Genomic DNA, 12,963 nt, shown 5'->3' on the forward strand with positions numbered 1-12,963 from the left:
AGTTGCAAAGACAGTACAGAAAGGTCCCATAATTTCAGTAATTTAACTCATTGAACTCTGGCATCTGCTATTCATCTGTCTGGGTCAGCATTACTTTACACCAAGGTAGAGACCTCTGTTGTTCAGATTTGCACAAGTAATTGAGGGTTAATGATGCAGAATGTCTGGAAATAATGACATATCTGTTTGTGTTTCCCTCCAGGTGTAGCAATCCCTACAATTTCTAATGACCCTATATCTTGAAGTTTAGAAAACTAATTTCTAATCATTACATGCCCTTTTCCTGCTTCCCAGACCTCCTCTCCTCATTTTGTGGCATCTGTTCGTTTAGAAGTTGTTTTCTCTCTTAGGTATGGGTCACTGAATTACTGAGGAAATATATCACCAAGAGTGGCAGCACATGCCTGGATAAAAGTCATTCATTTCTTCTTTCAGTCAACAAATTATGATGAGGAGACAACACCGCTAAGAGCTGTTACGTACATGGGGCATAATGACTGTCACCAGAGCACTCTCTGCACGCATGAACGTTAGGAGTCCACCATGAAGAGAGCAAAGCTCAAAGCTGCTTACAGAAGAAGACAGGCCAGGTGCCGTAGACTATTTACCAGGTGGATCTAACTTGGACTGGCCTTTAGGGAATGCTTCCTGGAGGAAGAGAAGTGAGGGAGGGCATGTTTGGCCACGCTGGAATAATCTGTTTTCTGCTATGACTGCACAAGCCTCATATTCTTTGCATCTGCTTCTCCATGTTATTTCCTAGAAAAATATTCTTCCACATTAGATTACTTTTCTATTTATGTAAATTAAAAGCCTTTTAAGCAATTAGCCCCCTTACATAACTTTCCTCAACCCTCCTTTTAACCGTTGGTACTATATCCAGACAAGAAACAATGAATATAATCCTATCTTCAAAATCAGGATCGGATATAATGTCTTAAAGCTAAACACCAATCAGTAACTCAGCATGTGGCACAAACATGTAAGTGCACTGTGCTCCGAGGGGCCTAGACCTGCAGCGTCCACAAGTCAGCCTCATTCACACCGACACTGAAGGTGATGCAGGATATGGTCCAGTCTCTTACACTCCTTGACTGTCCCTGGAGGGCGCTGAGCCACCCCCTCCTTCCTCCCCGCCTGACATGTGTGACAGGATGTCTGAGGTCAGTTTTGGACCCAGTAATGGTTCATTAAGACATGGAATTGCTAGCAAGTCCATTACATAGATGTGTATAAAACTTGGCATTGGTACTGCTCATCTGCTTTGGTCCTGTGTTTATTCCCTGACTAGCAGGGGTGATGGAACTGCTCTGGTCTAGCTAAGTACATGGTGGGCATCATTCCATTGATTTAAAGGAACATTTATATGGCAATGAACTGAGAGCAAATTAGTATTGTGTTATGGTTCAATTGATAGATTTTAGCATGCTTTCTTTTCTTTTTTTTTTTTTTTTACACTCCAACCACACAGTCTTTTTTTTTTCTTTGTACTTCAACCACAGTCCTGATTTGGTTAAGTTCAGTTTTTACTTTTCCTCCAGAATTTTTCAAAATCAGTAACAGATTTCTCCAACAGGTGGTGCTGTGTGCAACATAAAGCTACATACTCCACTTCGCAGTGCTCAACTGATTCTATGATCTAACTTGACAATTTAAGATCACTGTTTGGTCTCATGGCTGATAAAGTAAAAATAAGTTCAATTGAAAAGAACCAAAGTAGCAATTTTTAACTGAAAAGCATGTTTCTAAAATATGATTGATATAGTTAGACAATAAATTATGGACATTTTATTTTCTGTTAAGCTACATAATTAGTATAAATTTTCCATTCCTGCTTCCATTTGTAGTAAAACAATATATGTAATTATTTAATCTAAAATGTATTACCATAAAATTTCACTTGCTCTCATCTGAACGTTAAGCAGTGTTAACAAGTGAGGAAATATTTTCCTAGTGCTGTAATACTGTTTGGAGAACTCCGGCAACATTTTGTTCCAATACAGTGACTGGGATTTTAAAATAATAGCAAAATTCACATATCTTCAAAGCATGCTTTTGATAGGTAGTAATGATTTTGATTTTAAAATCTAATAGATTTTAGACCTAATATGTATAAATTAAAATCTACTACTGTCCATGGTAGTGCTGTCTAAAAAAATTTAATGCATGCCATATATATAAGTTTAAAAAATTTATAGCCACACTGAAAAATAAAAAAGGAATAGGTGAAATTATTTTTTTTTTAGGTGAAATTATTTTTAACAGTATGTTTTTTTATTTCAGTATACCCCAAATGTTACCATTTCAACATTCAATTAATATAGAAATTATAAATGAGATATATATTAGGGGGTACTAAATCTTCATATATCTGGTATATTTTATATTTATATTTACAACACATCTCAGTTTGTATTAGCCCTATTTCAAGTGTTCTCTGGCCACAAGTAGCTAGTGGCTACTGTACTGGTCAGTCCAGGACTGAGCATTTCTCAAACTCCTCAATTCTTAAGACCTCTAAGGAGGAAGAATTCTTTTACTAATAAATATTACTCCCAGGTCCAGTATAACCACAAACTATACAACATCCCTTTGGGGTCTGACTTTAGAGGCATTTATTCTACTTATTTTATTGAACTTTAGTTGATTTATAATGTGCTAGTTTCTGCTATACATCAAAGTGATTCAGACAGATATATATATATTGTTTTTCATATTCTTTTCCATTATAGTCTATTATAGGATATTGAGTATAGTTCCCTGTACTATATAGTAGGACCTTATTGTTTATCTATTCTATATATATAGTAGCTTGTATATGCTAATCCCAAGCTCCTAATCCAACCCTCTCCCCATATCCCCTCTCACCGGTAGCACAATTTTAAACATGGTGAATTGAACTTTGTTAGTTTAATTCAAGTAAGGTTTTAATTAAACTTTCAAAGTGGATTCAATTTGCTGCACTTGAAAGATGATGCTTTTGCAGGGGCAGAATGAGTACTTTTGTTTTGCTGTACCTTTTTCTCTCCCGAGAAAACACCAGTGAACACGTGCTAGAACAAGATTTAAGTCTGCTGCCAAATAGAAAAGTGGCTCCTGCTACATGATACCTTAGTGGTAACAGCAGGTTCTTCACACCCAGACCAACTGTCCTCTGTGTTATTCTAGCCTCTTATTTCAGTAGAACTCTGCTAACACACCTGCTTCACTAGCATAATTACTGACACCTTTGTCCCTGAGCTTGGTAGTGCCACAAAGAACTCTTGATTCCATCTTATTCTGCAGTGACTGTCTTTCCTGAATACACACCATGTCTTTTGGAATCATACAAGAATTAAGAGGGTACCTTGATTCATAGTGGAAAATTTAAATAGCAACTGACATTTCTGTCACCTTTTGTTGCATACAAAGCACTTTTATAGGCATCCTCTAGCCACTGGACTGGAAAAGGTTTTCATTCCAATCCCAAAGAAGGGCAATGCCAAAGAATGTTAAAACTACCATACAATTGCACTCATTTCACATTAAGGTTATGCTCAAAATTCTTCAAGCTAGGCTTCAGCAGTATGTGAACTGAGAACTTTCAGATGTAAAATATGGGTTTAGAATAGGCAGAGGAACCAGAGATCAAATTGCCAACATTTGTTAGAGCATAGAGAAAGCAAGGGAATTCCAGAAAAACATCTACTTCTGCTTCACTGACTATGCTAAAGCCTTAAACTTTGACTTTGTGGATCACAACAAACTTTGGGAAATTCTTAAAGAAATGGGAATACCAGACCACCTTAGCTGTCTCCTGAGAACCGGTGTGCAGATCAAGAAGCAACAGGTAGAACTGGACATGGAACAACTGACTGTTTCAAAGTTGGGAAAGGAGTACAACTAGGCTGTATATTGTCACCCTGCTGATTTAACTTATATTCAGAGTATATCATGCAAAATGCCAGGCTGGATGAATCACAAGCTGGAATCAAGACTGCAGAGAGAAATACTGACAACCTCAGATATGCAGATGATACCATTCTAATGGCAGAGAGCGAAGAGGAACTAAAGAGCCTCTTGATGATGGTGAAAGAGGAGAGTGAAAAAAACTGGTTTGAAACTCAACATTAAAAAAAAAAAAACTAAGATCATAGCATCTGGTCCCATCACTTCATGGCAAATAGAAGGGGAAAAAGCAGAAGCAGTGACAAGTTTTTTTTTCCCCTTGGGTTTTAAAATCACTGCAGATGGTGACTGTAGTCATGAAATTAAAAGACACCTGCTCCTTGGAAGGAAAGCTATGACAAATGTAAACAGTGTATTAAGAAGCAGAGATGTCACTTTGCTGACAAAGGTCCATATAGTCAAAGCTATGATTTTTCCAGTGGTCATGTACTGATGTGAGAGCTGGACCATAAATAAGGCTGAGCTCCGAAGAATTGATGCTTTCAAATTGTGGTGTTGGAGAAGACTCTTAAGAGTCTCTTGGACTGCAAGGAGATCCAACCAGTTAATCTTAAAGGAATCAACCCTGAATATTCATTCGAAGGAGTGATGCTGAAACTGATACTCCAATACTTTGGCCACCCAATGCGAAGAGCTGACTTACTAGAAAAGACGCCGATGCTGGGAAAGACTGAAGACAGAAGGAGAAGGGGGGCGGCAGAGGATGAGATAGTTAGATAGCATTACTGACTCAATGGACATGAATTTGGGCAAACTCCAGGAGATAGTGGAAAACAATGCAGCCTAGCAGGCTACAGTGCATGTGGTCGCAAACAGTTGGACATGACTTAGCGACTGAATAACAGTAAGGCATCCTTCATTTGAGAAGATACAGAGGTGAGGGAGTATTATAGAAAAACAACTAGATTTAGAGTCCAAATTTTGGAAGTCTAGATCTATCAACTTACTCTTCCCCTGAATGGGTGGTGGTGATGGGATTCCACTAGCCCTGGTGGTGTCCTTGTGCGATTTGGAAAAGGGCACCCACTTGGAGTGGACGCAGCCCTCCATGTATGTAGCGTGGTAACTAGACAGTAGTTTTGAAAAAAAAAATTAGATAAAAATGACCTTTTGTCCTCAAGGCCAGTGTCAGAGCAGATGACTTGGCAGGTTGCAGAGGCAAGATTTCTACCCCTGCTTGCTCTTCTGCCCAACTGTATGTACATGGCAACTGTGTGTACAGCTGACTTTGAGTGTGGTTCTCAAGTGTCAGACTTGTGCTATGAAATTTACATACTTCAGCTCATCCATTCCCCAATTAGTTCTCCACGAGGTTAGAGAGACTTAGGGTTAGTAAGTGGTGGAGCCAGGACGGGAATTCCAGTCTGTGTGACAGCCGCGGTTCATAACCCTAATGACCAAACTATACATTGTGCAAATTATCCTCCTCTTTGGACTTGCCTTTCTCTGAAGTTACAATTTGATTGTGCACACTAAAAGGTTTTGCAAGTTTTAAAAATACTATAGAACCATACTCTAATCTTTATGATTGTGTTGCTTAGAAGAAAAAAAAAAAAAATATATATATATATATATATATATAATCAAAATACTGATCAAAATACTGGCCAAGATGCTTTCTAAACACTTGGGTTTTAAGATTTTCAGAGAAGGGGGTACACTAGGACTAGTTATAAAAGTAGAATATAGGTTAGTTATAAAGTAACATAGAATTCATTTATGGAAAAGAGGGTTAAAATGAGACATTTATAATGAGACAGGTATTATCAAGGATCACTTCCCATAGATGACAGATAAGGCTTAATTGTTACAAACTGAGGAAATTAATAGGTTAAATAAAGCTATAGTAGGAAGACTTATCTCTTTTTTCCTTTAAGGATGGTCACTGGCTTATTTTATATACTATTTTTATCTTACTAATTAACAGCTACTCAGGAGACAGAGTGGAGAAAGTAGAAAATAACATGAAACCTCAGGCTTTACTTTCCACAAGAACTCTGACTGGTTGGACCTTGAAGGAAAAAGAAGGGTTAGATTTATAGAGACAGACTCATGTTTATTTTTGCCTGATTTTCGGGGAGGGAGGTTCCAGTAAAAATGAAGTTTCTTTGGGGACAGAACAAGAGTGGTGGTAAGTGGTTCTTGAGCTGGGTATGAAATCTGATCAATTATGCTTCAGTTATAAAATGTGTGTCTTCGTGCACCCCAGTGTTCATCGCAGCACTGTTTACAATTGCCAGGGCATGGAAGCAGCCTAGATGCCCATCAGCAGACGAATGGATAAGGAAGCTATGGTACATATACACAATGGAATATTACTCAGCCATTAAAAAGAATTCATTTGAATCAGTTCTAATGAGATGGATGAAACTGCAGCCCATTATACAAAGTGAAGTAAGCCATAAAGATAAAGACCAATACAGTATACTAACGCATATATATGGAATTTGAAAAGATGGTAACGATAACCCTATATGCAAAATAGAAAAAGAGACACAGATGTACAGAACAGACTTTGGGACTCTGTGGGAGAAGGCGAGGGTGGGATGTTCTGAGAGAATAGCATTGAAACAAGTATACTATCAAGAGTGAAACAGATCACCAGCCCAGGTTGGATGCATGAGACAAGTGCTCAGGGTTGGTGCACTGGGAAGACCCAGAGGGATGGGATGGGGAGGGAGGCGGGAGGGGGGATCGGGATGGGGAACACATGTAAATCCATGGCTGATTCATGTCAATGTATGGCAAAAACCACTACAATATTGTAAAGTCATTAGCCTCCAACTAATAAAAATAAATGAAAAAAAATGTGTGTCTTGGTTCCTTCATTATTATTACTTTTAAATTTAATAATAGTCTTCATTTTTCCTGTTGTGGCCTCCAGTGCTTGATTTTTGTAAACTTGGAAGTACTTACATTTCCTTTTAACTGTCTAAAATGGAACCAGAGTTTATCTGGTCTTTAAAAATGTAGCAAAGAAACTCTATCCACTATTTCCAAGATAACATGTAGAATCCAGGACAGAGAGCTGCATCACTGTATCTTTAAAACATCACACAGATGCCCTTAGTATGGTAGTGTTTGGGGAGTCAGTTGTCTAAGCAAAGATAGGAAGACTTCCTATTTGAAAATTAGCTTATTGAAAACAAAATGAAGAGATGTCAGCATGAAATCTTGGAAATTCATTCCATCAAGAAACTTTAAAAAAAAAAAAAAATCTGCTTGTGCCTGATAGGATATATTATAATCTGTGCTCAAAAATGAAAAACATACTACTAGAATCCACAATGGTGGCTACTTGTGGTTAATTTAAAAAATTAAAAATTACCTTCCTCACTTGCTCTATTCACATTTCAGGTACTTAAGATTTACATGTGACTAGTGACGCTAGTAAAGTAATGCTCAAAATTCTCCAAGCCAGGCTTCAGCAATACGTGAACTGTGAACTTCCAGATGTTCAAGCTGGTTTTAGAAAAGGCAGAGGAACCAGAGATCAAATTGCCAACATCCGCTGGATCATCAAAAAAGCAAGAGAGTTCCAGAAAAACATCCATTTCTGCTTTACTGACTATGCCAAAGCCTTTGACTGTGTGGATCACAATAAACTGTGGAAAATTCTGAAAGAGATGGGAATACCAGACCACCTGACCTGCCTCCTGAGAAATCTGTGTGCAGGTCAGGAAGCAACAGTTAGAACTGGACATGGAATAACAGACTGGTTCCAAATAGGAAAAGGAGTATGTCAAGGCTGTATATTGTCACCCTGCTTATTTAACTTATATGCAGAGTACATCATGAGAAACACTGAGCTGGAAGAAGCACAAGCTGGAATCAAGATTGCTGGGAGAAATATCAATAACCTCAGATATGCAGATGACACCACCCTTATGGCAGAAAGTGAAGAGGAACTAAAAAGCCTCTTGATGAAAATGAAAGAGGAGAGTGAAAAAGTTGGCTTAAACTCAACATTCAGAAAACTAAGATCATGGCATCTGGTCCCATAACTTCATGGCAAATAGATGGGGAAACAGTGTCAGACTTTATTTTTCTGGGCTCCAAAATCACTGCAGATGGTGATTGCAGCCATGAAATTAAAAGATGCTTACTCCTTGGAAGGAAAGTTATGACCAACCTAGATAGCATATTAAAAAGAAGAGACAAAAATTACTTTGCCAACAAAGGTCCGTCTGGTCAAGGCTATGGTTTTTCCAGTGGTCATGTATGGATGTGAGAGTTGGACTGTGAAGAAAGCTGAGAACCAAAGAATTGATGCTTTTGAGCTGTGGTGTTGGAGAAGACTCTTGAGAGTCCCTTGGACTGCAAGGAGATCCAACCAGTCCATCTTAAAGGAGATCAGTCCTGGGTGTTCATTGGAAGGCCTGATGCTGAAGCTGTAACTTCAATACTTTGGGCACCTCATGCAAAGAGTTGACTCACTGGAAAAGACCCTGATTCCGGGAGGGATTGGGGGCAGGAGGAGAAGGGGACGACAGAGGATGAGATGGTTGGATGGCATCACCGACTCGATGGACATGGGTTTCGGTAGACTCTGGGAGTTGGTGATGGACAGGGAGGCCTGGTGTGCTGTGATTCATGGGGTTGCAAAGAGTCGGACATGAATGAGCGACTGAACTGACTAACTGAGTGATTACTGTAGGATTGCACAGGTATGGAATATTTCCATCATTATAGAAAATTCCATTGGACAACATTCTCTTTGAATATTCAATAGTCTTCCTAAAATATTGCTACTTTCTCAGAACTGTCCTTGAAGTAAATGTTCCCCTTTAACTTTTCCCCCTGGAGATTAACATCAGTGAAGTTTAGGGTAGAAGAAATAGACTGAGGTGAACTTTCCTCTAGAGCTACATATTATGCTGTGACTCCTCCTCCTGCCCATGCTCCAGGACTGGGTGTGTGTCTAAGTGAGCACTGTACCCAGTACTGGGGGCTCAGACATTATCAGACACATACCCTGCTCTCAGCAGCTTACATCATCACGGTAGCTATTGGTTAAAATAAAATCCTTGTGTAGAGGATTCTACCTTACAAAAACTAGTAATCAACAACAGCATTTAAGAAATACTGGATACATGAAAATATTTCTATACTTTATTTTCCTTAAAACAAACAAACAAAAACTATCCTTTTTGAAAAACCCATTTATCTTATTCTCTCCATTTCTTTTACCTGAATCATCCATATTCTTTTACTCTTTTCAAAATGCTAATTCAGTTCTTTCCTTTAGTATTTATTCTTTTTAAAACCTTTGATTGTGTTTTCTTGTAAATTTCCATACAAAAGAATGACTATACTTCATGCTGTAAAATAAATTAAGGTAATAAAATAATAAAAATCAGAAATCTTAATCACCACTGCATGTTCCCATCCATCAGAAATTATCTGAAGTTGTGTATGGTATAGGATATAAATATCAATATTATATATAAACATTTACTATATACTTATTACATGTATAACATTTAAAGTGACTATTCTCGATCTTGAAATCTAGAGGTCTGTAGGAATTTTTCTTTTTTAGGTTTATTTTCCTCTCCAAAGGACACATGATTCTAAAATAAGTGGAATAGTTAAAAGTTTTTGCAAACAGGTAGACTAGATTTCAACCCTGGTGCTGCTTCTTAGTTGGGGTAACCTTTTATAAGTTACTTAACTTATTTGAACTTCAGTTCCCTCATCTGTAAAGTAGGATTAAAACTACCTATCTTGCGGTAGTATGTGTTCATTTAAAATTTTAATATATAAATGTATTCATCAGTACCTCATGAATGTAGACTCTCAACAATGATTAGACTCCCTTACCCTGCTGTAAAGACATTTTAAAATTCTTGGCTGGCTGTGATTCACTATGTCTTATACAAAATCTTTGGTATGATAATTTTTTTCTATAGAATGAATATAATAGTGATAATAGCTGATACTTATCAAGGGCTGAGTATGTAACAAGGGCTGTATTTGGAAAGTGCTTCACATAATGACTATTTTTTCTTAACAGCAGCCCTATGAAGTGAGGACGGTAATCTCCATTTTGCAGAAGGAACAGAGGCTCATGGGGATCCAGGAGTTTGTCCATAGTCATCCCTCAGACACCCTCGAGTCTGTGTAGCTCCTTCATGCACACTTTACAACCAGGAGAGACTATGTTAGATGCTTTCCAAAAGCCAGTGAATTAAATGTGAAGGTAGTGAATTTTATAGTATGTGAATTATATCTCCAGTAAAAATGCTATATAAAACAGTTGCTGGATGTTTAGGGACTAGCAAGTTAGTATAAAGCTTAGCTTTCTTTATGGTGAGATTGCTCTACCTCTCTCTCTCTCTCTTTTTTTTTAACATTTAAAAAAGAAAACACTATACCAAGTACCCACTCTCAAAACAAGTCTATTCATAATGTCTGCTAAGAAAAACTACTATGATTCTAAGGGTTAGCAGCCTGAAGAAGGTGTATATGAGAAAGTGACATGCTTGCTGTAGGCCAGTCTTACCAGATCAAGGAAAAAGACACTGGAAGCACCACAGACTCCAATCATTGGCCTGAACTTCATTTTAAAAAAAACTGATTAGAATCTAGGAGAAATTAAAAGTCTATAAGAATAATCTGGGAGAAGACTGAGATAAAAGAAAGGGGATGGAAATAATAATTCCCAAAACAAAAAGTAAACACTACCATATGATCCAGCAATCCCACTCCTGGGGAAAACAATAATTTGAAAAGATACATGTCCTCCAGTGTTCACTGCAGCACTATTTATCATAGCCAAGACACGGAGGCAACCCAAATGTCCATCGACAGAGGGATGGATAAAGAAGATGTCATATATATATTTCCAGTCACATGAATGGATCTAGAGATTGTCATACTGAGTGAAGCCAGAAAGACAAATATCATATTATATCACTTACATACATAGTCTAAAAAGGTACAAATGAATTTATCTGCAAAACAGAAATAGAGTCACAAATGTATCAAACAAACTTACGGTTTCCAGGGAGTAATGGGGGGAGGGAAAAACTGAGAGACTGGGATGGACATATACACTACAGTACATGAAATAGATAACTTAATGAGAACCTATTGTATAGTGCAGGAACTCTACTCAATACTCTGTAATGACCTATATGGGGAAAGAATTTTAAAGAGTCAATACATGTGTCTGTATAAACTGATTCACTTTGCTGGACACCTGAAACTAACACAACATTGTAAGTCAAACATACTGCAATAACAGTTTTTTTTTAAAGTGAATGTATTTTCTTAAAAATGCTCTACATGTTTTGCATACCTTCCATTATTATTTTACCCCCTCCTTACACATTTTTGACTTAGAAAACTTTCTTAAGCTTTGGAAAGATTGATATAATTGATTTAAGACTGAGAGAATTATCAGAAACTTGTACATTAGTATTGGGATAGGATTAGTTTTTTAGATGAAATTGAACTTCATGCCTTAGACGTAGAAAACAACAACTGCTGAGGAACCCGATTCCCACTTTAAAATACAAATGAATGAAATTCGAGCACTGTTTCCTTTAGTCTGGTCATTCATTTGATTCCTGCCTACAGACATTTATAGAAACATGTAGTCATTGTAATTACCTTCATCCATGCCGTTAAGTAATTCAGTTAAATCTTCATTTTTACTGTCGAATTGATGCTCCTTCCATGTTTCACCATTTTCACTGCGAAGAACAATGAGCTCTCTCTCCTTGCCTCTCATAGACCCAAAGTGAGGGATTTCCACTATGACAGGGCTGGAAAAAAAGCCACATTATTTTGGTATCAAAAGAAATGTGTTTATAGTTTCATATTTTTTAAAATGTTTCACTGACAATATTTATTTGAAAATCAGAGGTGCCACTAAGGTTGGGAATGATTTCAAAGCTGCAGAATCATTTGCTAATTAAATAATATATTAGAAGCCTGAAAACATGCCATCATTCATTCATTCACAAACAATTCTTGGGGCCTATCATATGTTAGGCATTTGATTTAGAAGAGGGAAAATATTCAGCACACATTAGAAATCGAGGAATTGAAAGTTATTAAAATAGACCATAAGAAAGAAAGTTGGTCTGTTTTTAAGAACACAATAGGTATATTATACAAAACACTCATGATTTAAAAGGACACAGTCATTTCTTTAAAGAAATTTTGTAAATTATTTTGAAAGATTACTGATTTTTTTTCCCCTTAGCAAGAAAACAATCAATATAACAATCCACTCCCTCCAACGGTCAGTTTTCATAACTTTCATGGCCTGTATAGTCAAGAGAGTTTCTTTAATTTTTAAGTTATGAAATGGGCAGCTTATTTTCCTCACTCTTGTAGGACTGCATAGGAATTAAACTCTCTGAAAAAGCACTATTGGTTTGAAATTGTCATATAACAATCTGTTAATCTTTGACAGTGTCCTTTTGCAAAAGAATGTAAAAAAATGGCTGCAAATTGAAGCTAGCCAATCAAGCAGAGGAATAATTCTGTTAAATTTTAAAGTAGGATAAATGCTAAAAAAGATGAATGGAAGTAAGCAGACCACAATCACACACAGTTTATGTAGCTGGATTGTGCAGCTTTATTTTATGACATTTAAGTAGACAGTATCATTATTCTCCTACAGAGGTTGTATGTAACCTCACCTCTTAGCCTATGTGATTATGTACAAGTGGGAACAGAAGGTGCAGGCTTAAATAGGTAACAGCATAAAAAGTGATAGTAGTTGTAATGACCAAATGACATAAAACATATTAATATCTGAGTTATTACAAAAGCATTCACTTAAAATAGGATGATAGGTATGAAAATTTTACTTTTGGCAAAATACTTATCATTAGTTAAAACTAAGGGTTTGAAAGATTTTTTATAATGCTTTTATTTTTTGATGGGTAAAAGCAGAATCAGCTACTCCTAACAGTGTTAGTAATTTCAAGAGTTATTAAGATGTTTACCATATTTTTAACCACACCTGGATCAGACATTAATTTTTTTTTGGGGGGG

At 36.9% G+C, this 12,963-nt stretch overlaps 1 protein-coding gene across 9 annotated transcripts in view; it reads right to left on the minus strand.

The window, feature by feature from the left end:
- Window positions 1-12,963, minus strand: part of ANK3 (ankyrin 3) — a 720,826-nt gene that overhangs the window by 70,883 nt on the left and 636,980 nt on the right. For all 9 annotated transcript variants that reach the window (XM_061161588.1, XM_061161586.1, XM_061161587.1 and 6 more), the window contains one exon: window positions 11,566-11,720. In XM_061161588.1, coding sequence (XP_061017571.1) covers window positions 11,566-11,720 — 155 coding nt within the window. The remainder of the gene's footprint in view (window positions 1-11,565; window positions 11,721-12,963) is intronic.

This window comes from Dama dama, chromosome 15 (genome assembly GCF_033118175.1).
Source record: "Dama dama isolate Ldn47 chromosome 15, ASM3311817v1, whole genome shotgun sequence".
Taxonomy (NCBI): Eukaryota; Metazoa; Chordata; class Mammalia; order Artiodactyla; family Cervidae; genus Dama; species Dama dama.